Genomic DNA, 27,040 nt, shown 5'->3' on the forward strand with positions numbered 1-27,040 from the left:
ATGGGTAGGGTAAGAAGGATTTATCAATAAGGCTTGCAATTTGATTATTCTACTAGCTGATGTAACTGCCACCAAGAATGCCACCTTCATTGACAGATGAATTGGACTGTTTGATAAAGGCTCAAAGTAAAGAAAAGACTATATTTAAGTCCCATGGTGTAGCTGCCTTTCTTACAGGAGGAAAAAATGTGAACAAGCCCTCTCAAATCTGTCTGACACTTAAATGGCCGCACTTAAACCCTCTCTTTCTTGCCCTGCTTCCACACCAGAGTGCTTTAAATAGAAGTAATCTAAGATAACTGGACTAGAACACCAATATGGAATGTAACCCTCTTAAGATCTCACCCATAATGAAAAAGGTTTCCATTTAGCAGTATATAGGGATAACGTCCTATTCTGAAGAACACTTTTTACTAAGGACATAAGATATTATTTAAGACGTGATATTCAATGAGTTTGGGTAAAGAATTAGACTGATTTTGTGATTTCACACTTCCAATTCATAAAGGTCATGATCAATTGGAGAGTTGACAATAGCAGTAGGTCTGAGAACCAAAACTGATTAGGTAAAGCAGGAGCGACCAATACAACTCAAGCTTTTTCTTGCCTTATTTTTCAAAACACTCTTGGATTTAATGGGAGCAGAGGGAAAGCATCCATCAGATGGTGTGACCAACAAATAATGAAGGCAACTGCTAGAGATCCTGGACTCTTTCCTGCTTGAGAACAAAATATCAGACACTTTCCTGTTTTGATTTGACATGAATAAGTCTGTATGGGGAACAGAGTAGCAGCCGTGTTAGTCTGTATCCGCAAAAAGAACAGGAGTACTTGTGGCACCTTAGAGACTAACAGATTTATTAGAGCATAAGCTTTCGTGGGCTACAACCCACTTCTTCAGATGAAGAAGTGGGTTGTAGCCCACGAAAGCTTATGCTCTAATAAATTTGTTAGTCTCTAAGGTGCCACAAGTACTCCTGTTCTGTATGGGGAAGCCCTCCTCCCTTGGAAAATTCAATCCGTTTTTTAATTGCCACTCATGGGTCAGGGTATTTTCCTGCTTAGTACGGCCACTAGACTCCTGGGAAGTGAATAGCTGTCTGAATACTCCATTCCCAAAGTTTATGGCTTCCTGACAAAGAAGGTCTGATATCACACCTCCTTGCCTGTTTATAGAATAGGCCCCTGTGAAATTGTCTGAGACACCTTGGATTGAAGAATCCTTGAATATAGGTAGAAACACTTTTAAGAGCAGTGAGATTAGCTTGCAAATTCTAGCACATTCATGTAAATTGTGTATTCTAGATGAGACCTAAGTTCATGAGGCTGAATGATCTATTTGTGCTTCTCAAACCATCTTGGATTAATCAGAGTTTTGGACACAATCAGAGAAGCCAACTGAATTCCTGCATGTATGTTTCCTATCATTCACCATTGCATAGAGGTTAGAATTTAATTGGAAATCAGCACATTTAATTATGTCGAGTCTTGATTTGCAAACTGGACTTGATTCTAGCTTGAAGTGGTCTGAGACACAATCTGGCAAATGAAGTTATGAACATACATGAAGCCATGTGGCCTAGAAGTTTGAGACATCCTTGTTTTTGTTTGAGGCCAAGTACAGAAGTACAGGTTTTTTTTAATCAGGAATCTGTCCAGTGGGAGGAATGCTCTCGCTGCTACCGAATCTAGGAGAGTTTAATGAACTTTATAGATAGGGATGGAATCGGATTCAACTTTAAGTTGATCCTCAAATCCAGGGGGGGAACCCACTTTCCTTGTGGTTATTACCTGCATTTGATTTTTTTTTCTGTCCCTGCCCCTCCACTTTCCCCATGCACACGCACAAGCCAGTCAGAAGTTAAATGTGCAACCCTTGTCTGCATAGATGAGTTGCTACTACTGATAGGCACATTGTAAACACCCTTGGGTGATGAAATTCTGAAAGGAAGAGCTGTCAATGATGGTCTGGAGCCATAAAATGCATGGCACTCATATGAAAATGGTACCTGGGAAGAGGGTGGGAAGGAGGCAAGGTTTGAAATTGAATGGCGTAGCTGTCCCTGATTTGAAGGACTCATTGATCTGTGGTGATCACCATCCAAGCCTCCTCAAAATACAACAGATGGGAACCAAAAAGTGGAGTAGAAGGGTATAGATTAGTCCAAGGGTAGTGGAACTGGCTTTTTCTAATATCTAGATCTTTATGGATTGCTCAGGTATGAGAATGTCTCTCTTTATATTGGAGTGTTTCTCTGTCTATACTAGAGAATGAAGATTGAGGATGAAATTTTCTTTCTGAACATAGGATTATAAAAATCCAATGATCTGAGTGTGGATCTCTAGTTTCTTAACAAGGAGACTCATCAGCCTTAGTGCTAAATAAATTCTGACCATTGAATGGTAAATCGTCAATGGTTGCTTGCACTTCTCTCAGGAAAATTGTTATAGATAACCATGATGAGCTTTGCATCACTGCACTTGGAGCTGTTGAACAAACACCAGAATCAGCAGCATCTAATGTAGTTGGAAGAGATTTTAGCAGTCAGTGGATCCTTTTTAAAGATTCATTTAAACTTGTTGGAGGTGGTGTTTTACGCAGGGTATTACCACAACACTTATTTAGCTATCAATTCCTTTATTAAATCCAAAAACCAAATGGAATTTATGCCGTTTTTAAACTTGCCTAAATAAGCAATTTACTACATCCAACAGTAACAAAACATTTATAAGCATTTGATCGAGATACTTAAAAATGGTCTAAACCCAGGGATGCTTAGTCTCATGTTGGTCAGCCCCAATATGGTCAGGCAGGTATTAGCCACAAACCCTTCAAGAGTTTAATTTTTATATCCTTAATGACATCACTTGTTTGTTAGTCAGTTACTGACTTTAGCTAAACACCAATTTGAGACGGTTCATCCTTATTTCCCATCTTAATCCAGATTAGATTTACAACCTCCTTTCTCCAAGGCCTTTCCTCCCCTCCTCTTTGCTGACCAACAGATTTTCATTGCATCAGGGTTTGCATAAGCTTTACTTTTAAGATAACACTGGCATGTGGGGTGGGAAGGTTCCAGCTGGCTCCTTTAAAACAGATTCTTTGTGTTAAAACCATTTGCAGACACCCCAGCTGGTTAGAGGTTTGTTTTTTTGTTTTTAAAGAATTTTTTTTTTTTTTTTTTTTTTTAAACCAGACTAATGGGATCCCCGAGGTGCAGCCTGGGACTGTGGGATTGCTGTGCCCCCTTAACTCTCCAGTCTGGGCTGTGGCTCATAATACTTGGCTAGTGACAAGCAGCAAACCGCTCCAGGTGCTGTTATCACTCAGTACAACTGCATGTGGAGCCCCAGGCCCAGCTAGATTGCATGAATCACACAGAAAGACACCAGCCAAATCCTCCCAGCCTTGTACCTCAGGAATATACCGTCTTACACTGCTCAAGACGAGCAGTGACAGTTTATTCATTGGTTCACCACTTCATCAATGAAAAGTGGATATACATCAGTCTTTGTAAACCTGAGCAGATTTACCAAACACTTCAGGCAAACTCACTGCTAAAGATAAACAGTAAAGCAAGTTTACTGACTACAAAAGATAGATTTTAAGTGATAGGCAAAAAAAGTCAGAGTGGTTACCAAGATAAAATAATAAGCACGCAGTCTAAACTCTCAACTCTATTAGACTGGGCAACATCTAGATTAAGCAGTTTTTCTCATCCCCACTGGATATTGCAGTTCATAAGTACACAGCTTTCACCCTTGAAATCTGGGCCAGTCTCCCCTGTTGGAGTCTTCAGTCTTCTCGTGTCCTTGTTGCTTGCAGCATTGGGAGGGAAGGGGGGGGGGGGGAGAAAAGGCCAACCATGGGGCCACTGTGTTCTGTTTTATACCCTTAGTCCAAGTGCTTGGAGAACACAAGTACAGGCTTATCTGGTGGGCACAAGGTGAAGCAGTACTTGGGTGTCTCTCCTGCAAGTGAGTCATGGAATTGTAACTCCTCTGCTGGACAATGGCTGGTGATGTCTGTTCAGCACCCACCTGGGCGTTGGTTACCTCCCTTGTCATTGTTTCTGGAGAGCTAGTATCTGGGCATTTTCCAAACCCACAGCATATTTTAGTGAAAACCATACAACACAATTTATATTTTTTATGCATTAAATACACATATGTAGATGAAACAATGGGTTTCAGCAGATTATAACCTTTCCCTAGTACCTCACATGACATGTTTTATATGCAGTATCCCAATTGAGTATATAGATGAGGAATATGGGGGTTATCTGGCACTCCCGAGGTATAGTGTCACAGATATCTTCCATACGCCATTCCTGTTGGCTTTATAACTCATTATTTTCAAGGCCTGCCTTCTACTTGCTAGTCAGGGCCTTTCTTTACAACACGTTTCCTTAAGATACAAAATTAAAGAATTAGTTATTTATTCTACACTTGTCTTAAACCGAGGGTAACTTGTCATTAATTTGGCAGTCTATCCCATTGCAGATAATCCCTACTTAGTTAGCATGGTTTGATAGTTCTGACATGCAAAGCGACTGAAGATAGATTTCTTAAAGAGATCCAGGCTTTTGGGTTCTTTCTCCTTGGGAGTTGATTTCCTTGACTGTTTTGATCTCTCACTGGTGGCAACACCACCAGTGAAGATGGAGCCGGGGTATAAAAAAATACTCAAAACCTTTTGACAATACTTGATATATATGATCAGCATATTTTGAAGTAGCTGAAATGAAGGCAGGATCATCTAAAGAACTTTGCTGACTCCAATATCCCTTCACTAATAGGTAGAGCAACTCTGCTTTGGGATGTTGGTTATAGAATACAAACAGCTGATAGGCTTTTTCTGAACTGTCTCCAATGGAATGTCCAAGGGTATTGTTTTCCCCCATGCACTTCAGTCATTCTAGAAAGGTTTTTAAATCATCAGCTGACATTAGTGTAGCCTGTGAAAGGGTTTTATTGGGTACCAAAGAACAAAGTGGAAGATCAAAGAATTTTCCTGATAAACAGGCATTTCTCAATCATTTAGGATTTGTTGTTCCTCTGCTGAACTTAATGAGGAGAGTGATAAGATTCATGAGAACTTGCAACCGGTGACTTGCATATAGATGATACATGTTACGGGGGAACTTGTCCTTGATATTGTGGCCATGAGGGCCAATATGGCCATGGTTGCAGACCATATGGGAAAGGGACATTTGACCAAATCAGAGGAAACCAAGGCAAGTTGTGAGAATTAACCTACTATTGTACCTGAGGATGTTCTTTCCCATATCCCTCCCTAGTCTTGTTTTCTTTCCTTTTTGGTGGAAGACTCTCACAAGACTCTTAAGAGGAATCTGTCTTTTTGGATGAGGAAATCTCTAATGCAGGAGCCATAATAGGAGATTGAAGGATGTGTGTGGGACTCGCATCCTTAATTGTACTTTCATGTTGATTCAGAGGACTTTTCATCACACAAACCCTTGCTGCTTTCTGAGGAGGGCATCTGCCTGGCACCAAAACTGGAGTAAATTCCAGGATGATTGATGCTGGTTCTCACCAGACCTCAGGGTCATTCCAGGACACTAAAGGACCTGTTGGTGGTGATGTGATGAAGTGGGAGTTTTCTATAGTAATTTTAGGATTCCCATGTGTACTTTACTGTACTGTGCATTGCTACTCAATGAAGGCAAAAGGGTTAACAACGCTTCTGGAACAGCTCAGGATACAGGAGGTACATGGGTCACCTAGCTGTCTGGATGGAATGGCTAGGTCATTGTTGATTCGGGTCAGTTTCAGACCCTTCTTTAAAGGATCCAGCAAGACAAGACACCCCCCTCCTTTGTCCTCCCCAGTGACTGAACAGTTCACACCTAAAAGCAGGAAACCCTGGTAGTGGGATATGCAAACTGAGCTGGAGAATAAAGGGAGGGAAATTACCTTGTTTTGAAAACACTGTTGTAAATACTTGCTGAGAGCATTGCACCCTGAAGGGGGGTAGTACAAGCCTCCCATAGGAGTTTACTGTTGGGAGCTATGGAGAGGGACAGGGATTGCTGGAGCCAAAGGCCCAATCTTGAAGACCATAAGCCTACCCTGGTGGAACTGTGTAGGTTCTTGGGGCCCAGCCAAAGGCGGTGCTAGCCCCTTGAGCTGCTTAGAGCTAAGCAATTGCTTAGTTTGCTTATGCCTAGTACTGGCTCTGGGTCCAGCACATTAAAGGGGTCACTCCCAAGAGACTGGTCACCGGCTGGGGCATAGATCAGACCCTGTGGATCTATTGACAGCTATAAAATTGTTAAGCAATATCGGTGCTGAGGGTGCTGTTGCTGACCCCCTCCATATTAACAATTCCTCAGTGACTGCAGCTGCTGATGTAGAGTAGGATTTAACTAATGCTGCCAGAGCTGACAAAAGAGATGCTGAGGTAGAGTTTCCTGAGCACGCCTGTGCAGCTGAATCTGGTACTAAAATAGAATGAGATGCATCTTTGCCCTTTAGCGCTTTTTGTCAAAGATACCATTTGTACTGACTCCTTGCTATGGTGCAACATGGATGATTCCACTCCAACTTTTTCCTGTAGCAACAACTCCTTTGAAGAGCTCTTCCTTGCGCCTGGCATATGAGACATGGCTCAGTGCTTGGGGAACTGAATTGGAGTCCGAGCCTGTGTCCTTGGACAATAGGGGTCTGTGACTGTCCTGATGGATTGGAGTGTCTCTAGGCTTCCTGATTGTTCCTGAGCTTGGTGTCACATCCCTGGTGACAAGAGCATTGCAAGGAGGATAAATTAGAAATGAGGAAGTCTCTCTACCAGTGTGACATACCAGAATACAATCTAGACTTTGGGGGGCTGTGTCTCGCTGCCCTTCAACCTTTGATGCCTTACAATGCCTTGCTGTAGTAGCTCCCACCTGGGCTGCTCACAAATAGACTTCTAACATGCAAGCCACACCTTGAGTCTGTGTGTGACTGCAGCCAGCCAGCTACATCCTGGCTCTCACCAGCTTTGGTGATACTGCAAGGGGACCCCCAACATACATCTCTATGAGAAAATCCAAGAATGGGTATGTCTTGAACTGCCCAGCCCTCTTCCGGATAGTACAAGTATATTAAGTCTATTATTCCTTTAAGGGAATAATAATGCTAGTTGATTACTTTAGTTACCCAAACACTTCAATTTAAACACACTGGGTTAGATAAAACCATAACACTAAGATTTTGAGAGCATAAGTAATGAGGCATAAGAGTCAGAAATGGTTAAGAAAAAAGTACGACTCTTACTAATATCTACTTAAATTATTTTAGTTGCAAAGCAAACTTTCACCCCATGCTCCCAGAGATTACTGACCAAGCTTTCAGGTCAGAACACCTCCCCCAGAGTCCAGTGACGGCTTCCATTTTGTCTTCTCAGGTGCAGAGAATGAGGTGGGCAGGGAGTGGGGGGGCGAGGGGTCCTTTTGGGTGTTTGTCCCTTATTTTTATAGTTTCAGTTCCTCTCTTGAAAATCACTTCCAGCTGAGACCTAGGAGACAAAGCATATGTGTGGAAGTATAGTCCCTGCTGTCTTTTTCCCTCCCACCTGTTTGAACCTCCCTTCTTTTCCCTCCCTACTTGATGACCAGCAAATGGAGTTTTCAAAGGATACCTTACAAGGCATACTTTGTACAAAGATTATAATAGTGTGAGGGGTGGGAAATACAGGGGTGTATTCTCTCACAACCAGGTCTCTGTTCAGAGTTTATCAAAGCTGTTACAAATTTTTTCCATGAGGAAAAAGTCAGTCTGGACTGTCTCTCCTTGTGTGTTTTGCTTCTTGATGGACTTGCATATAGCACACTTAGAGTTTATGCTCCTCCCCCCAAACAGTCATGGGTGTCAGAGGAATAACCCCCTCACACGAGAGGGCCATGGCTTGAAGCCAGGAGATCTAGGCTCCACCATTAGTTCTGTTCTGTGCTCCTTTCTTCGTATTTCAAATTGTCTTACTGGCAGTAAGACAAATGAAACAGTAACAATTACACTAACTACAAACATTAACTATTAGTCTAATGATTAAGTAACAAAACCAACAGGAAAAAGAAAAATAGACCACAGAGGGGAACACTCTGTTGTTCAAACTCACTGCCCCAGGCATTCAAAGGAACTGGGGTTGGGATTGCTATGCCCTTTATGCCCTCAGGGGAAGAGGGGTGGCAAGGGAATGCTACTGGACAGTACCAGTGAAAGTGTTCCCAACTCCCATGCTGGGGCACACTCCCACATGTGCAGTAACTTGAAGAAGCAGCAGTTAGGCTTCTAGAAACATCTGAGGTTCAATTCTATGTGGCATCAGTACCAATGTCTATGGTTGATTGTTGGGATGTGGCTGATAATTCAGAGGAGCTGTTACTCTGGCTCCATTATTGAATGTAACCAAAAGCTGTGTGGTAGAATTGTCTGTCATGTCTGCTTTGTGAGGAGCAATGTATTCATCTGTAAGTAGTGTATGATATTTGAGTGAAAAACTAGGAGTCAGAATAGTAAACAGGAAAGATCTGGGAGTTATCAGTTGTCAAAGTTCAAGTATGTCCAGGCTTCAAAAAAGAAAAACATGAACCCTGCCTTTGCTTTGACATGACCAGCCACCCTGCAGTTTAACATTAAAAACTCATCTGTAATACAGAATAAACATGAAGAGGACAGGTGGAAAAAAATCATTATTATTTTTTTTCCCAGTTAAGCATCTGTCATGGTGGTTCACTCACCAGTATGGCGCCACCTCCTGGCTGTTCTGGGGGATTAGTTTTTTCCAGGTCCCATATCCCCTTCTGCAGTTTGTTGTATACCCTGCCACTTCTCTCCCTCACACTCTCTGATTTAGTGTGCTCTTTCTTTCTGGCCTAGCCCTCTGGTCAGGTCAGTATAATCCTTACCCCAGAAGAGGAATCAGTCTTTTTGTACAAATTGTCTCTGCAAGTCTTTCCATTTGCTGCCCAGACAGTGAGTGCTACCTCACCAGTGGCTGGTAGGGTAACCCAGGACCACCCTTTATTCCATGATCTACCTCTAATCAGCAGCCAAGGTCTGCACCATCTTACACCTGCTGCCATTTCCCTGAGCCTTTACATCCATCAGTTCCCCTAGATTTCCTTCCTTCCTTCACTCTCTAATGGCCAGAGCATGGCTATAGACTCCTTCACTGCATTCTCCTTCTGCTGCTAGCTTCCTGTCTCTATACTAGCCCCACCTGTTCCTTCTCAGCTGGGCTCCATTATAATTAAGTGGATTATTTAGGCCATCTAATTCCCCTCAGAAGTGGCCTATCCGGTTAATTGGCCCTTCTAGGCCAGTGTCAGGTGAACACCCCATCACAGGGCCATTGGGCAAAACTTCACCACCACAGAGGCTTTGTGAGCTTCTGCACCTGAGCCCTTACAGATCCTAATGCTGATCTGGGACATAAATGAAATCAGAAGGCCACATCTGGCCAGATCTTAACATCCCTCCAATAAACCACCAGTCAGCATTGATGGAACTGAGACTTCACTGGCCATGTTCATGAACCCTCTGCTGATAGAGAACACTCCTCTCTCCCTTACTGTCTATGGGTAGCAAGTTAGCTGTCAGATGGCTTGACCATTCAGAGGAAATGTGGGATTTTCAAAGGAGCCTAAGGGAATTCAGCACCCAAATCCCACAAATCAGAAGGAGATGGGAACCTAACTCTCAAGCTCCTGTGAAAATACCAGCTTTCGTGCTTAAAAGCATAAGATTGGGTGGGAGCAGTTCATAGCCTTACCACTGACTTCTGAGATGCTGGACAAGTCACTCTTGTGACCTGTAAATTGAAGAAAGTTTCTCCATGTCACAGGGCTTTACTTGCTTTCTGAGCAGCAGGACTGAGCAAGTCTCTGGGTCACTTGGTCAAGGGGTTAATTGACACAGTGTCTGCCCTTTCCCCACAACATGAGCTGCTCACATACCACTTCCAGATTCTGAACTGTTTTGGTGCAGCTCGAGGGAATGTGGTGAAGAGGGGGGTGTCAGAGCAGTGAGGAGAGATGTGGAAGGGGGGGTTGGAGCAGTGCAGGGAATGGGTGGGAACTCTACACCTCTGCTAACCTTCACTGCTGAGGGCTATGCTCTGAGGGGCCAGCAGAACTTGAGACCACAACCCTTATTGAAGTGTAAGGGATCATCCAAACAAAGCTGTGATGGAAAAACTGGGTTTCCAAAAATGTAACTTTTCTACAATCCTTTAGTGAATAAGGGCTCATCTTCCAAGGGACCTTTGGTTTCTGGGAGCTCAGAAGCACTAACAGAGCAGAACCAGTGGAAGGGGGGCACCTTCCCCTTCTGTGACATATTTGAAGTAGAAGGGAAATGGAATCAGCTGGGCCCTCCCCCCCGTCCTACAATTACCTCTCTCCATCCCCTTATTCAACATTTCCTCCCATGGCTGCTTAACCAGGGCAAAGGAGGGAGTTTAGGCCCTCCCCTTGCCTCCACTAGTCCTTGATCAAGAGAAGGAACCCAAAACTTCCTTTCCCATGCTGCCTCCAGTAATAGGGAAGGGACACTAGGCATAGCCTTCCTCTTGCTGCTGCTGCTTCTAGGGGAAAAGGGCAGGTCAGCGCAGTTCAGAAGAGCTGTGGGGAAGAAGAAGGGGTTCAGCTGTGTCCTCACTGGCTCCATGTCAGTCTCTGCACTGTTTCTACATTCTCTTCCCCAGCTTCTCAACGCTTGGGGAAGAGGACTGGGGAGGGAGAGTCAAGCTGCTGGACAGGCACGGAGATGCTGTGGGGGGTAGTGAAGGGGCTGACATACAGCCAGTGATTTCTGTGGCTCAGATAATCACTGTGAAGGAGCCAGAGGCTGTGGAACACAAGGATGCAGATTATTTATTTTTTAACAAGGAAATCAAATTCCCCCCCAAACTTCGTAACACAGAGTTAAGGTTGTCTGGTGTTGCCTGGTGCGCTTCCCAAACGTCAAATTCAGCTACAGTCAAACCTCCACATATCAAGAACTATAGTTAAAGAACACCCCACACCCAAAACACAACTTTAGCTTTTCCTTCAGGTTATACCCTAACATGTCAATAACACATATATTAGCACTCTAGTCTCAAGATGGCACAGAACACTAGGAGCAGAGCACCATAGGGCAAAATCTAACACTACTTTTTTGCTAAGGCAAAACATGGGTTTAGGTTAGGTGTAGCAAACAGGAGCTACCCCCACCTGACACAAACTGATGCAATCTTGCAAAGTGTTATCACCTCTTCACCTTTCCCCTGAAGATTCCTTCTGAGATTGTCTTCACTTTCCCTTCACTGAGCCCTGGGGAACATATGCATACATGCCACCAGACTGGTGACAATCCCTAAAGTCTCCTGTGCCCTGCTACTGAGGGTATGTCTTCACTACCCGCCATATCGGTGGGTAGCAATCGATTTATCCGGGATCGATATATTGCGTCTCGTTAAGACGCGATATATCGATCCCTGAATGCGCTCACCGTCGACTCCGGAACTCCCCCAGAGCGAGCGGCGGTAGCGCAGTCGACGGGGGAGCCGCGGCCATCGATCCCGCGCCGTCTGGACCCCAGGTAATTCGATCCAAGATACTTCGACTTTGCATATCTTGGATCGATTTCCCCCCCCCCAGTGTAGACCAGCCCTGAGACAGACCTCCTCACTGAAATGAGGCATACTTGTTCCCCTGAGTTACACATGCATCTTTCCTCATATTAGTGAAACCTCTGCCAACCTGTTCCTACTAATGCCACCATTCAATAGCTACTCCTGATACTGCAGCTGGACTGTGTGCAAATAAACACTGTAATTCAAATCTGTGGAAGATGGGACAAACTGGCATATTTTTAGTCATCCAGGGGTACTTATTATGGCATACCCCTTGCTGAAACCTTCCCCGGGGTTAGTGCCAGCTGCAGAGGGCAGAGTGGTGATGTGTACCTTAACTCTTGGTTTCCTGCTTTGGTACCTTAACTCTTGGTTTCCTGCTTTGAGTGTAGCTGAATTCGCCCAGTGATGCCTTGTGTCCTTCCAGAAAGTTAACACTGTACTCAATAAATTTTGGGGCAGATAATGCCAACAAAGGATAGGCATGCACCCTGAGTGATTGCCCGTACATTACTCCCTTACCAATAAGCACCACTCAGTCCAGTGAACTTCCTCAGACTTTCCTCTAGATTTTCTTGTGGCCAGGCAACAAGAAAAGAATGAAACTGTAGAATCTGGATTTGATCAAAAGTTGAGAACTATCAGCATATTGAAGACACATTGGACAAAACCACTTCAGTTTCCGGAGGGGGTTGGGGTTTCCACATTCCCTTGGAATAGGAAGGGTGACCAGAAAGCTGAGCTTTTGACAGAAAATGAGCAGGTAGTCTCTGTAGCCTCTTGGGGAGGAAGGAGTAAATGAACCTACTCATAAATGATCCTTCAATACCACCAATCGAAGGCTGCAAGTTTATTAAAATAAGTGTGAATGAATTGCCCTGGGCTATTGTCATGAGTTAATCATCCATGAACGTCCACAGTCTGTTCCTTTTATAAAGGTATGAAAGCAGAGATCCAGGACATCTGTGCAGTCTAATTGTTCCCAGGCACACCCTCTTAACACTTTACATATTGCACTTTTCTACTACCTCCTTTAACTGCTATCTCCAAGTATTTTACAAAGCACTCTTTGGGAAGGTTATCCATGAACTGCTGTGGAGGTACTCGGATGATTCTTTGGTGGGGTGGGTGGCTGTATCTGTGTAACTTCTAGGCTTTGATCCAGGAACTTTACCCTCAGAATATCCCAGTTCTAAAAATACTCTGCACTGTGACTACTGGTGTCATTTACTTGACCTGTTGGTGTAAGGAATAATTCAGTCTTGCTTTTTAGTAGCTTCACTTATGTTCTGATGTTAAGAAGTACTTTCCCAAGTAGAGCAGGCCTATTCTGACTCTTTTTCCTTGCAAAACTTGAGCTCTGATTCAGGACAGATCAATAATTAGAGGTGAGGGTTCAGCAATGCGATAATGGTTGCATGGCCTAATGAAACTTGTATACTGGAGCAGGGGCTTGCAAACTTCACTGCACCGCAACCCCCTTCTGACAACAAAGTTACTATATGACCCGGGGGGTGCGGAGCTCTGGGTAGAGCTTGGGCTTCAGCCCTGGGTCCCAGCAAATCTAATGCTGGCCCTGGCAACCCCATTTTGGTCCTGACCCAGTTTGAGGGCTGCTGTACTAGAAACTATTGTAAATTTCTGCTAACTAAGGCTCTAAAATAGCAAACAGTCAAATAATAATCCAATGATCCATACAGTAAATATTTAATGAAGAAAGCACATAATTTGCTAAACTATTTTTAACTTATGATAATCAAAATGCCGGGTGTTGAACACCCTATGTGAAATAAATCGGGAGTCTTAATCCAGTTCGTTGTAGATAAGTGTCCACATCACCATTAGGTTTCCTTTGTTGACAGTAATAGCAGAGAGGCCTAGGATTGAATGGGAAGCAGAACTGCCATTTTATTGACAGGGTGGTTCTTCCAGATCAGGAGTGTGGGGTCACGACTGCCTATGCACCTCTCACCAGCACTAAATTGGGGTGGGGGACTGTGAGAGAAAATGTCTCTTTGAATGGAACTCTAAAGCTAGGACTGAAATAGTAAAGCTATTTTGGAAAGTCCGAGAAATTGTAAGTTTAGACGTTTGCAAAACCTGTCATAAAACTCAGCAGTCTTTATGGAACAAAATAAACACCTATCCAGTTAGTAATTGTAAGATCCTAAACAGGGTTTATTACCTCTGCTATGGCTGCAGTGAGACAATCAATTTGAAGGATGATCCAGGAGCACTTGCTAGGGTCAGAATTTAAACAAATCAACGTTTAGCAGTTCAGTATGAGTGATGCATGTTCGTTTAAAAACGTTGCACATGCTGATCCATAGAATCTGTGGGCTTTAACAGCAAGACAATTTTTAGAGTTTAAAAATGCTCCATGATTCAGACATCTGATCCAAAGATCTTTTTGCAGTCCATGGGAATCTCTGTATAGACTACACTGGGCTTTGAATCCTTGTAGAAATGAACTCTAATCTCTGTAGCCAGATCCAGAGCTGCTTGTATTGAAACTCTCCTATGCAGCTTTGTTTACATGTGCTGTGAATTGGGGTTTGGCTTTAACAAATAGGCTATTGTATTAATATTAAAATGCATGCAAGAACTATTCTAAGATTTCATAGCTGATTACTTTCATGTTTGTCCTGTGCTGGTGTGGAACAATACTGACAGTGGTTGATTAGACTTATCACATTTGTGTGGCCATCTTGAGTGACTTGGCAGAGGTTTAATCTGCAGTACCTGCTAAACTCAGGACAAGGTTGGTCAAACTGGATTAAAGCGGTTATGTCCAGGCTACTGTGTTTAAGAACACTTCGCTCGTCTTAAAAGTTGCCCAGTTTTTTCAAATTCTGTTGCTGTTCCAGTAACAAACTAAATGTTGGATGAATTTAACCCTATGTATGCTCAATGGAGACTTGCAATAGTGTTAATTTCCAGGATGGATTGATTTAAATCAAGGGAATGTAAAACATCAAGTGGGAAAGCCTTGGCTGAAATCAGATTTTAATCAACTTTTTCATTTATACTTGTTGTTGTTTTCTTAAAAACGGATGCATTCTCAGGGGCTCATATAACCATTAAAATATGTTGATTTACAATTAAATAGAACCTTTACACTAGATTTGGTACATCGTTTTGCTACTTAGTAGGGTACACTATAACTATATACATTTAGCTCATTTTCAGATTCTTAATAAAGTTCATTTTTAGTATGAAACGGATGCAGAATATTTTTTTTATTTACTAGATAACTTTCTGCTCATGATTTGTCATGAAGCATTATGATGGTAACTTGGAATTTAATTACACACACAAGCGCAGCATATACAACTTATTTTTATTATACAAAACAACCTTAAATGTTTTGGATATATAAATTTCTCATCAAAATATGTTTCACATTTACAACTAATTATTTAATAAATAGATGGATTAACTGTAGTCACTGAATTAAATTGATTATTTCAGGTCAGTTTGGGAGATTTTTCTCATATGGCTATGTGACTGGAGCTTAAGTTCCTACTCACCTAAGTATCTTGAAAATGAAACAGTCTAAGTTACTTAAGCTGACCTTTTGTGCCATATGTATACAGCTTGACCTCAAAAGTTAGAATCAGGGGAAAATAGTTAAAAATCAAAAGTTTTTGATAGAGGCTCAGGGTTCAGCATATTATTTCATGTTAAATGTTTAAGAGATTGTAAATTTAGGCCTAACGTGTCATGGGATATTCAGATTTCATTTTAAACAGGTTTATTTTTTAAAAGGAAAAAAAAACTTTAAAAAGGATTTTGATTATTATTTAAGACAATCTGATTTTTTTTTTAATCCATTTTTATCCACCCTGTTAATTTCTAGTGTCTTCTCCTCCTTCAGCTAAGTACCACAGATGATTACTAAGTATCCTCTTCTAAAGTTCCATCTTGAGCCAATGGGACTCTTAGCCTGTATAAGGGCCACAAGATGTGGCCTTTTTTTTTTTTTGCTGCTCTTTGCATCTTTACTAGGAAAAAAGATGTGTTTAACTCCAGTTAGCTAAGTCAAAGTAAAATCCTAGTGAAGATCAGACCAATGTGTTGGCTACAAGGTTGAGGGGTTTTGTGCTAAACTCCCCCCCCCGATGGGACTATCAGTTAACTTTTACTCCATTAGTTTACTCAATAAAATAAATCTTACAGAATAGTAACCTTGTCTCTCTCTAAAATAAAAAATAGTGGCTGTTTAACACATCTCTTCAAACTGTATTTCAGGTACAGGAGTGTTTGTCTATACATGCCACAACATCATCTTGTTTTTTGGGGGGGGGGGAGTTTGAGAAGACCACTCTTCTGGTGTAAGAGTAACCCTAAAGAAACCATGGTATGCACACACTCTTACCACTGTGCAGATGCAAGCATTTCTTTAAAAAAAGGCCAAACAACAAGTTAATGTTCACGTGTTTGTGCTTTTTAGTATTGTTGCAGCTTTTACCTTAAACTACTGTGCATCTTTTCTGACCAGTTTGATGGATAAACCTATTTTGCTTTCATTTTTTGGTCACTACCTAAAAGCCATGTTAGAGTGACTTGGAAACTCAACAAAATGAGCAGATGCTAGAGTTTTGAGAACAGCAGAAAGTGTCTGGAACTAAACACTTTCCCCAGTAGTCTGACAAGTCTCAAGCATTGGGTATATTGTGGGGGAAGGGAAGGACGGGAAGGGAGGGGAAGCTTTTTGTGGGTGAGTCACTAAACCTGGAGGTTTCAGGCCTATGTAAATATGTTTGTGGCTGAGTTGTGTTTCTTAAGGAATAAGAGGTTGCCATTTCACAGCCATCTTGGCCAGGCCACCCAGATTAATGAAAATACTGTTTTTCAATGGCGTTTCCTGGATATATGAAACTGCTGTTCTTTCCGTCCCCAATGCCCTAGAAACTGATACAGATTAACTATATTGGTTTTTCGCATCTGAGTACCCTTGTAAAACTTGATACAAAAGAACCAAGGGTTATGTTGTAAGCAAGACACAAGAAGTAATTCTTCTACCTACTTAGCACTGATAAGGCCTCACCTAGCGTATTGTGTACAGTTCTCACCATCACACTTTGGGAAAGATGTGGACAAATTGGAGAGCAACAAAAATAATTCAATGCCTAGAAAACCTGACCTACCAGGAAATACTGGGGGGGAAATGGGTTTGTTTAGTCTGGAGAAGAGAAGACTGAGGGTGGGACATAGTTTTCAAGTACATAAAAGGTTATTATAAAGAGGAGGGAGATAAATTGTTCTCCTTAGCCACAGGACAAGAAGCAATGGGCTTAAATTCCAGCAAGGGAGATTTAGTTTAGACATTAGGAAAAGCTTCCTGTCAGGGTAGTTAAGCACTGGAACAAATTACCTAGGGAGGTTTTGGAATCTGTTATCAGAGGTTTTTAAGAACAGGTTAGACAAACACCTGTCAGGGATGGTCTAGATTGTATTTAGTCCTACCTCAGTGCGGGGGACTGGACTAGATGACCTATCAAAGACCTTTCCAGTCTTACATTTCTATGCTGCTTTGTTTTGACTTTTTGAAGTTTGAACTTAAAACTACACTTAAATATGCAATTATGTTTTTATCAGTTGACAGTTGTGCTGCTGGACAGGATAAATAGCTTTAATACTTTGAACTTGCTTAGCTATTCTTTAAAGTGTGGGTGCCTTCAATTAAAAAAAAAAAAAAAAAAAAAGTCCTGAGTACTTACTACAGTAACAGCTTACTGTCCTTGTGGGTATTTCCTTTTATTAAGTAAAGGAATTGCAGCAAATACTGCAGTAAAGCAAAATATATGATTGGTAACTTAAAAAAAAAAATCACAGTGCATGTCGGTACAAAGCCAACACCTGAGTGAAGGGAAGGTGGGAGGAGAGGTAATGTCAATCTTCAAATTACTTCCATCTGTATAACATGTGTGAATGTGTCTCCAACAGAAAATGATCCACAGTCTGTTTCTTATAAACTGTTCTGGTGATATATTCTTGGAGAAGCACTGGAAGAGCGTTGTGAGCCAGTCTGTGTGTGATTATTTCTTTGAAGCTCAGGAGAAAGCAGCTGATGTTGAGAATGTTCCCCCTGTCATCTCAACACCCCACCACTACCTCATCAGCATCTACCGGGAAAAAATCTTCTTTGTGTCTGTCATACAGACAGAAGTGCCACCACTCTTTGTAATTGAATTCCTGCACCGAGTAGCAGATACTTTCCAGGTCTGTCGCTGATAAATTCTTTGAATTTTCAGATTGGCCAAGTGTGTCTCTTGCACAAGTTTAAAAAAATAGTAGCAAAACCCTCTGTCAATAATCTGATTCCCCTTGTGATCTATGGTTTTTTTTTTTTTTTTTTTAATAGAGTTTTGCTTAATAAAGCACAAAGTCACAAAAGGTTTGCTTTGCTTCTTTACTTGTGGATATTAACTTGCAGTAAACATACACATCAAACAAAACAAATACTGACATACAAAAACTTCCACCTTTTGGTAAGATTGTGTATTCATGTTATACTGACGCATCTGGTGTAATAAAACTGCCCGTTACAACTGGAATTTTTGTAATACAGCTTACCATGATGCAGCTTAAAGCTACTTGACAGATGAAACGAATAGCGCTGAAGAACCTACATGGTGGTGTATTCAGAGTATTCCCTGAACTGAAAACTGAACAATGACCAGAGACTGTACCCGTACTTGAACTGGACTCTATAATAATCCTGTGATTCAAGACGCGTCCAAAAATGCCCTTGCTAGAATTATTATTAGTTTGTTTTATAAACAAAATAAACTTTAAAGTGTTTTTAATATGAATAAAAATCCTTTCCCTTTGTAATCTCTGATTTGTTTAGGATTATTTTGGAGAGTGCTCTGAGACTGCAATTAAGGACAATGTGGTTATTGTGTATGAGCTTCTAGAAGAAATGTTAGACAATGGCTTTCCATTGGCAACGGAATCAAATATCTTAAAAGAGTTGATTAAACCTCCCACGATTCTGCGCTCCGTTGTCAATTCCATCACAGGTATGATTAAAACAGATAACTAGCTTTGAAGTTTTTTAAATAAAATGAATTAACTACTCTTTGGGAAGCTCAGTGGCTCAGTCAAGCTGGAAGGGCATATTGAGTGAGGTCCCACAGGGATTGGTCCTGGGTTCAGTTCTGTTCAATATCTTGACCAGTGATTTAGATAATGATATAGAAAGTATGCTTACACTTTGTGGATGATACCAAGATGGGGGTGGTTGCAGGTGTTTTGTAGGATGGGATTAAAATTCAAAATGATCTGGACAAAAACTGGAGAAATGGTCTGAAGTAAACAGGATGAAATTCAATAAGGACAAATGCCAAGTACTTCACTTAGGAAGGAACAATCAGTTACACACATACAAAATGAGAAATGACTACCTAGGAGGAAGTACTCTGGAAAGCGATCTGGGGATCAGAGTGGATCACAAGGTAAATGAGTCAATACCGTTGCCACTGTTGCAAAAAAAAAAAAAAAAAAAGCAAACATTATTCTGGGATGTAGTAAGCAAGACATGAGAAGTAATTCTTCTGCTCTACTCCATACTGATTAGGCCTTAACTGGAGTATTGTTGCCTAGTTCTGGGTGCCACATTTTAGGAAAGATGTGGACAAATTTGAAAGTCCAGAGAAGAGCAACAAAAATGATTAAAGGTCTAGAAAACATGACCAATGAGGAAAGATTGAATAAACTGGGTTTAGTCTGGAGAAGGGAAGACTGAGAATGGACATAATAGTTTAAGTACATAAAAGATTGTTACAAGGAGGAGGGTGAAAAATTGTTCTAGTTTAACCTCTGAGGATAGGACAAGAAGCAATGGATTTAAATTATAGCAAGGGAGGTTTTGGTTAGACTTTAGGAAAAAACTTCCTAACTGTCAGGGTAGTTAAGCACTGGAACAAATTACCTAGGAAGGTTGTGGAATCTCAGGCCTGGTCTACACGGGGGGGGATCGATCTAAGTTACGCAACTTCAGCTACGTGAATAACGTAGCTGAAGTCGACGTACTTAGACCTACTCACCGTGGTGTCTTCACTGCGGTGAGTCGACTGCTGTCACTCCCCCGTCAACTCTGCCTGCGTCTCTCGCGGAGGTGGAGTACAGGAGTTGATGGGAGAGCGCTCAGGGGTCGATTTATCGCATCTAAACTAGACGCGATAAATCGACCCCTGCTGGATCGATCGCTGCCTGCTGATCCGGCGGGTAGTGTTGACATACCCTCAGTGATTGGAGGTTTTTAAGAACTGGTTAGACAAACACCTGTCAGGAATGGTCTAGTTATTTGTTCTGCCTTGAGTGCAGGGGACTGGACTAGATGACCTCTCGATGTCCCTTACAGTCCTACACTTCTGTTATTCTATATTTCATGTTTGAGGTTAAGAACCATTTTTCTATCCAAATATTGACTACGGGAAGGTAAAATATTTAAATGTGCCTTAAGCGACCTGGGCTCCTAAATCACTAATGCTGCATTATTAGCACCCTAAAAGCTCCTGCTGACTCAGGTCAAATATGTAGAGATGCAAAGAATGCAGAGTAGAGCACTGTCAGAAAGGACTCTTTCAGAAAACGTGACTCTGGATAATCCAATTAAGGAAATCCTGGTGTTTATAATTTGTGGTTCCTGGGTTCATCTTATTTTGGTGCATAACTGTGGGATCTGGAACAAACCTCTTCTAATGGATTGTTTGTTTGTGTTTGAATTGTTTGTTTCCCAGGCAGTAGCAATATGGGCGAAACACTTCCCACTGGACAGCTGTCCAACATTCCTTGGCGCAGAGCAGTGGTAAAGTACACAAACAACGAAGCCTATTTTGATGTAATTGAAGAAATAGATGCAATTATAGACAAATCAGGTAAGGTGTCATGTCAACGTAGATTTGCTTGTCAAAGGACGTTTCAACATTCTATTTAGCTAGTGCTGTTTAGCAAGAATTCAAGCAGTCTAACTGGCTGCCTCTATACATAACATTTAAGTACGCTGCCCATTTGAAATACCATGCACAAATGTATTTATTTCATCTCATAATAGCAATATGGCCTGGGCCACTTACTCAGCAAGCTTTGGATTTCAAGAAGTACCCTGCACCTAGATAATTATGGCTTATCTATTGGTACCTTCTTACAGTTACTAAAAGAAACACATTTCTTGAAGGCAAAAGCTTTAAGCTGGTCTGTTATCTTTATGTCCACTGTTGTTTTATGCTAACAACTCATCCTTATGTTCAAGGCTCCTCACTGTATGATAAGGACAAAAGTTGTCACTTGCCACCTCTCCAGCTTCCCCATTATCTGCCTCTGTGCTCTTTTCCAACTAGCCAGCCAGTATGAATGCTGAAAATTAAAATCCCTTAGGGGGGAAGGGGGGAGCATGACAGTCAGAATACCTTGATACATGGATTGCACCGAACTTGCTCAATACCATCCAAAAAATGTCCTACGTCTACCCAGTCAGTAATGGTATCACAAAATTGCCATCTGTGTTTCCATTATGGCTCCCTCTTCCAAAAAAGTCTGAGGCTATTTGAATCCAATGTTGTTGCACTAGTTGTGAGCAGTTCATATTTTCCCCCCCTAAGATTATTTGACTTCAGTTCCTCAAAGATCTCAGTTCCTTTCTTGAGAGACTCCTAGACTTCATTAGAATGTATGCAGCTGATAAGGACCCTTCCCTAGCATAGGACGTTGCCTCATTTTACACAGAGACTCTCAAATCATGTCCATTTGAAAAGGTATCTCTTCCCCTTCAGGCACGTCACTAAAGTAAATATTAGCCTACAGTTTCCTCTCTTCTGGCCCATTTCAAAATGAGTGAACAGTAGCTTCTGCATGGTGGGGTTTTTTTTGTTGTTGTTTTTTTCCCCTCCAATTAATTGTTCTGTTGTATGGCTACATAAGCCCAGAATTCAATTAAAGACCCAAGACCTTTTTGTTCCCTTGGGGCATTTAAGGCAGCAGTTGCTTCTTAGATAAGAAATCTCATGGTGTTGCCTTGCCTTGTCTGTCAAGACATGACAGATGTAAGAGACTTATTTCACTAAACAATGAGAATAACCCACAACATTGCAATCTATGAAAGCCAAGGATAATCCAGGCAAGTGCTTCCTGACAAGAGTTGATCACCTGTGCATATCACATGGTTTTTGTCTTTCTTCAGCCTCCATATACAACACTGCACAACTTATTAGGAGTAGAATGGTGTGGGAAGGAGCTTTCATGTGCGACATTACCCAGGGTACAATTTGGACTGTTGAACAGCTGATCCTATCAATTCTCCAGCCTCTGGTGCCTTTTACAGTGCTTTGCTATGAGAGCTACCACTCCTGGTCTCCTCACACACAGCTTCCAGCCAGTAAATCACTCCCAGCTATACTGTCTGAGTGCTACAGCCAGCAATTCTTGAATTACCAGCTAATTCCCAGTCCCAGACTTTCCCCAGAAATGTGCATCTTATACTACCCAGCCCTCTCCTGGACAATACAAGCTCATCTAAAGTCCATCATTTTATTTATAAAAAATGATATGCACAAATCCTGTTATCCCAAATGGAGTTTCCCAAGCACTTCAATCCAAACACACTAGTTTAGATAAAACAAGTTTATTAGCTACAGAAAGATAGATAGCTAGATAGATTTTAAGTGATTACAAGTAATGAAGCATACAGGTCAGAATTGGTTACAAAGAAATAAAAAGTAAGAACACAATTGATATCTAACTTAGGAAGCTAAGTGAATTCAAAGCAAAAGGTCTCTCTCGCACGTTCTATCAGACTTACTGGCAGAATTCCTTTCAGACAGGATTCCTCCCTCAATCCAAAGCTGTTTTTGTTCCTCAGGTAGTGGTTTTGCCATGGGTAGAAAGAAAGAGAGAAATGATTTGGAGCGTCTGTTCCCTATTCTTTATACATTTTCCTTTTCTGTGAGAATCGTCTCCAGCTAGTGTTCAGGAGACAGTCTATGGGGACAGGAACCTCCAGCTGTTTCTTTGCCAAGATGTTAATTTCTCACTCTCACCCTTTTTCCTGCCAAAAAATGGCCAATTAACCAGGTGATGGTCTATTTGATTTTGTTGATACCTGGCTGAGGCATCAGTTTGCCTTTTGTCACCGAGGAACTGGTTTGTGACTGCTGAGTAATATCATAAAAAAATCTTATAACTTTACATACAATGTTGCCACACATTTTACCAGGACAATTATGATGATCAGCAAATTGAGTTTTCAAATGATACCTCACAAGACATGTTGCGTACAGAATTTATCATAGTCTTGTAAAAGAGGTGAACATAGGATTATAGATTGTCACAATATTCTCAACTGGGATGGGACCTGAACAATTGTTTGCTGCAGCTGATCTACCTCAGCAAGCCTTCTGTGATATATGTAACAAGAATGATACTTTGTTTGCATAGCTGAGTGCTAAACATACTGATATCTGCACCGTTGTATATGATGCATTTATGTCCTCTTTACTGCACCTCCTATTATATTTGGTAAGCTATCCACAGTATACTAAATCATCTGTCTCTCACTACTTTTCCAGGTTCCACAGTCTTTGCAGAAATTCAAGGTGTCATTGATTCCTGCATTAAGTTGTCAGGAATGCCTGATCTTTCTCTTTCATTCATGGTAAACCTAGCAATGCAATCAGCCATCTAACTGTAACTGTTTGTATTGTATTTCTAGCAGAGTTATGCAAAAAAGATTGAAATGTTGCCTTCAATCCATAGTGTACAGAGAGAAGACTCCAGCTGCTTCATGACTGAGCAGAATGCTCTTATGTAGTCTTCAGCCACGTTATCCATTTTGAATAGTGCATGAAACTTTGCATTGCTGTCACTGCTAGCCACATTGTTCAGTAATTAGTAATGGGGATGTAGAGCCTTTTGTCCCTAGGTCAGCAGTAACTGACAGCTGCCATTATCTGATTGATTGTGGTTCAGAGTCCTAACAATAGGTGGTCACATCAAAACCAGCTCTCCTCAGTTGGCTTCCTTGTTGGCAGCCTCAGCACAGAGGGCAAAGGAGTGTGTGTGCCTGGAGATTAAATTGGCTTCTCTCACTTAAAGCCAATCCCTACAAGTCACAGCTTAGGCACCTTGAGGGGGAACTGGCATTTCTACTGTCAGGCTGTACCTGGTCTGATGATCAGGACTGTCAATCTAGCACCTCTCTGCAGCAGCAAAGCTAGGATGCAGGGGGTGAGGAAGAAATAAACCAACTGATATCAAACCTTCACCAGATGTGGGAGAAGCTTACATCTGTCTCGCTTCCTGTAGAACCCGAGGCTTCTGGATGACGTCAGTTTCCATCCCTGTATTCGGTTCAAGCGTTGGGAGTCTGAAAGAGTGCTCTCATTTATTCCTCCAGATGGCAACTTCAGACTGATATCCTACCGTGTGAGCTCCCAAAAGTAAGTTTGTGTTAGCTACCCAGTCTTCACTTGGGACTTGTCTGCACAGTGCGTTAGCCCAAGCGAGAGGGGAGCAAATTCTAGTGCGGACTAGGATGTTGGCCACTAAATTGCCTGTGCAGACCCTGCTGGCATGCACTAAAAGTTTCAAACAGAATTAAGTAATGTGCCCTAGGGAACTTTTATTACACACCAGCCGGCGCCACATGGGCCATTTAGTGCGCACCATGGTAGTGCACACTGAACTCTACAACCCACTCGTGGGCTAATGCACCCTGTAAACAAGCCTTGGAATAATCTCATGAACATCTCAATTTTCTCTGACTCATGATTTAATGACTGGAATTCTCATTATTGCTAAATGCATGTTCATGGGTAGCTGTCTGAGATTTATTTAATCTGATGCTCTGTCAGTTTTTTCTAACATAAAACCCTGCTTGGCAGAGATGCTGATATCATCTCAGCTGTGATTGTTCAACTGGGCAGATCACTAGCTTGTAACAGAACATTTAACTCCTGATGTTTCCATTGCTAGAAGCTGCTCTGTAATTAAGATGCTATCTCTCTGTAGTACACTGATCTTCACTGGCTTTAAAAAACCTCCACTAAACTGCAATTATCTTCAAGCTTAGTTTCATTTTAATGTAAGCAAAAGTAAGAATGTGTCCAGTCAGAGTGTTTGTAAGTACCTTTTTGTATTAATTGTTGTAAAACTGTTGACCACCAATAGAACTTGCTATTGCATTACAAACCACTAACTTAAGGACTTTGATTTTTTTTTTCCCGTTTGGATCTTTTTTAGGAGAGTATTACTTTCTACTTTCAAGAGAAATTAGTTTTGATTTATCCTGCCAACACCATGATGGATATAAGACTCCTTTGCAAACTGTACTTTTATTTCCCCTAATTTATCTGAAGTAGTCTTTTCTGCTAAGTGCATTTAATTCCCAGTTTCTGTCTTCAGCTTGGTAGCAATTCCTGTGTATGTGAAACACATAATCAGTTTTAAGGAGAACAGCTCTTCAGGGAGATTCGATGTTACAATTGGACCTAAACAGAATATGGGGAAGACAGTGGAAGGAGTCATTGTGACGGTTCATATGCCAAAAGCTGTACTAAACATGAACCTTACTTCCACACAAGGCAGCTATACATTTGATCCCGTCCTTAAAGTAAGTCTTGAGCTGTTTATTTCTGTCTTTAAATTCAATGCAGACAAAATTTAAAGAAATCAAGAGAAAGCTTCATACTCTAGAGCAGAGGTTCTCGAACTGTGGTCTGCGGACCACCAGTGGTCCACAAGCTCCATTCAGGTGGTCCACGGATAGTTCCCTCTAAGGTGTGCGCTTGGGTGGCCGCACATGAGACAGTGAAGGGCCACCCAGCTAATTAGTGGAGCTGCTCAGGCGTGGCTCCACTAATTAGGTGCCTGGACCCTGGAGAAGGTGAGGTGGTGGCCTTGGGGGGAATAGGAGGTAGGTGGGAGGGGGCAGAGGGGTAAGAAGAGGGGGTGGGGGGAATTTGGGACATGCAGGGCTGCAGTGGTCCGAGAAAGAGGCAACTTTCCCCAGCTCCAGCACTGCAGCTGCCGGGAAGAAATGGTCATCCTTCTCAGCCTTAACTCTCTAGCGGGGGAGAGACCCCCCCTCCTTCCCAGCCCCAGCAGCAGAGAGAGGGCACATCCATTGCAGTAGAAAGGTAAGACTACTGATATCAAAATGTGAGTTGTGTGCTATTTGTAGAACAAAAAAAGTTAATTAAGGTTTTTTTTATATATAGCGCTTTTATCCAAAGCGCTTTACAATAGTTAGCTAATGGTACAAACAACATTTGGAAAGATCATTAAGTGGTCTGCTGGGACCCTCAGCAATTTTCAAGTGGTCCATGGGAAAAAAAAAAAGTTTGAGAACCACTGCTCTAGAGTGCTTTGCGTACCAGAGCAAAAATCTAAACTTAACCATTCAGTATAGTTTGACAATCTAAAAAACTGCTGTTTTTATCTTTTGTTTTTGTTTTTGTTTTTTTTCCCCCTGGTAAATTTTAAAGGGCCACAGTCATCTTTGAAACCACATTTTGTACCTGTGTTGTTACCATAACCCTAAAAGGGACTACAGAAACACACACTTTGTTTAATGCATGTCAGCACTTTGTGTCAATTTCATTTATGGTGCATACCCTTCCCCCTAAGCTCTGTGAGAAGACATTTACTTGTAACTGCTGCAGCAGAACTTTAAACTCAGACAGCAAGTAGCAGGCTGGTATAAGCTGCAACAGGCAAAATAGCCAGCAAGTAGCAGAATAGGGAGTGGATTTGGGTATGTTTGCTGTTGCTCTCACACCGCCCAAAAAATCATTGTAAACAAACGGGGAGTGGAATGGAAAACAGTTGACCTATAATTTTGCTTCTCTGAATATATCATTCCAACGTAATTCTAACTCATGCCTCTTGCATATGGGAGTTGACGCCCAGAACTCTTAAAGTTTTCTTTGAACCTTAAGAGCAATTTTAGCAGGATGGGATTTGGGCCAAGTCCCACTACTGTATGTTTCATGTCATGTTGAGGTTGCTGCTGCCCCAGGAAGTTGCCAGTGAGCTCTTGATTTGAGCACGAAGCAACAGTTCCTCAAAGAAATAGACTGATTCAATAATTTATTTTCATTTTTAAATCAAAAAGCAAACAGACCCCAAGGCAGACAAACCTACCAGAACTTTGCCCCAGGTGGGAGCGAAGGTGGGCAAAGGAGCAAATAGCCCCAAAACACAAATAAAACCTACTTGCACATCCAGCTTCTGGTTCTTCTCCAGTTGGTAAAATCATGCAAATGATCAGTGCTTTCTACCCTCATTCAGGAAAACTCATTTGGGAAGAGGCAAAATAAAAAGTAGGAAAGAACATAGAAAATCTTGCTGTCTCCCCCCACTTAATGTAGTGAGGGTGCTCCCCCCAGTGTAACTCCTTGTGTATTAGTACAG

At 41.8% G+C, this 27,040-nt stretch overlaps 1 protein-coding gene across 1 annotated transcript in view; it reads left to right on the forward strand.

The window, feature by feature from the left end:
- Positions 1-27,040, forward strand: part of AP3M1 (adaptor related protein complex 3 subunit mu 1) — a 45,916-nt gene that overhangs the window by 14,155 nt on the left and 4,721 nt on the right. The window contains exons 2-7 of the mRNA XM_065407739.1: positions 17,573-17,848; positions 18,480-18,651; positions 20,374-20,511; positions 23,197-23,282; positions 23,933-24,066; positions 25,031-25,238. Coding sequence (XP_065263811.1) covers positions 17,576-17,848; positions 18,480-18,651; positions 20,374-20,511; positions 23,197-23,282; positions 23,933-24,066; positions 25,031-25,238 — 1,011 coding nt within the window. The 5' untranslated portion in view covers positions 17,573-17,575. The remainder of the gene's footprint in view (positions 1-17,572; positions 17,849-18,479; positions 18,652-20,373; positions 20,512-23,196; positions 23,283-23,932; positions 24,067-25,030; positions 25,239-27,040) is intronic.

This window comes from Emys orbicularis, chromosome 7, assembly GCF_028017835.1.
Source record: "Emys orbicularis isolate rEmyOrb1 chromosome 7, rEmyOrb1.hap1, whole genome shotgun sequence".
Lineage (NCBI taxonomy): Eukaryota > Metazoa > Chordata > Testudines > Emydidae > Emys > Emys orbicularis.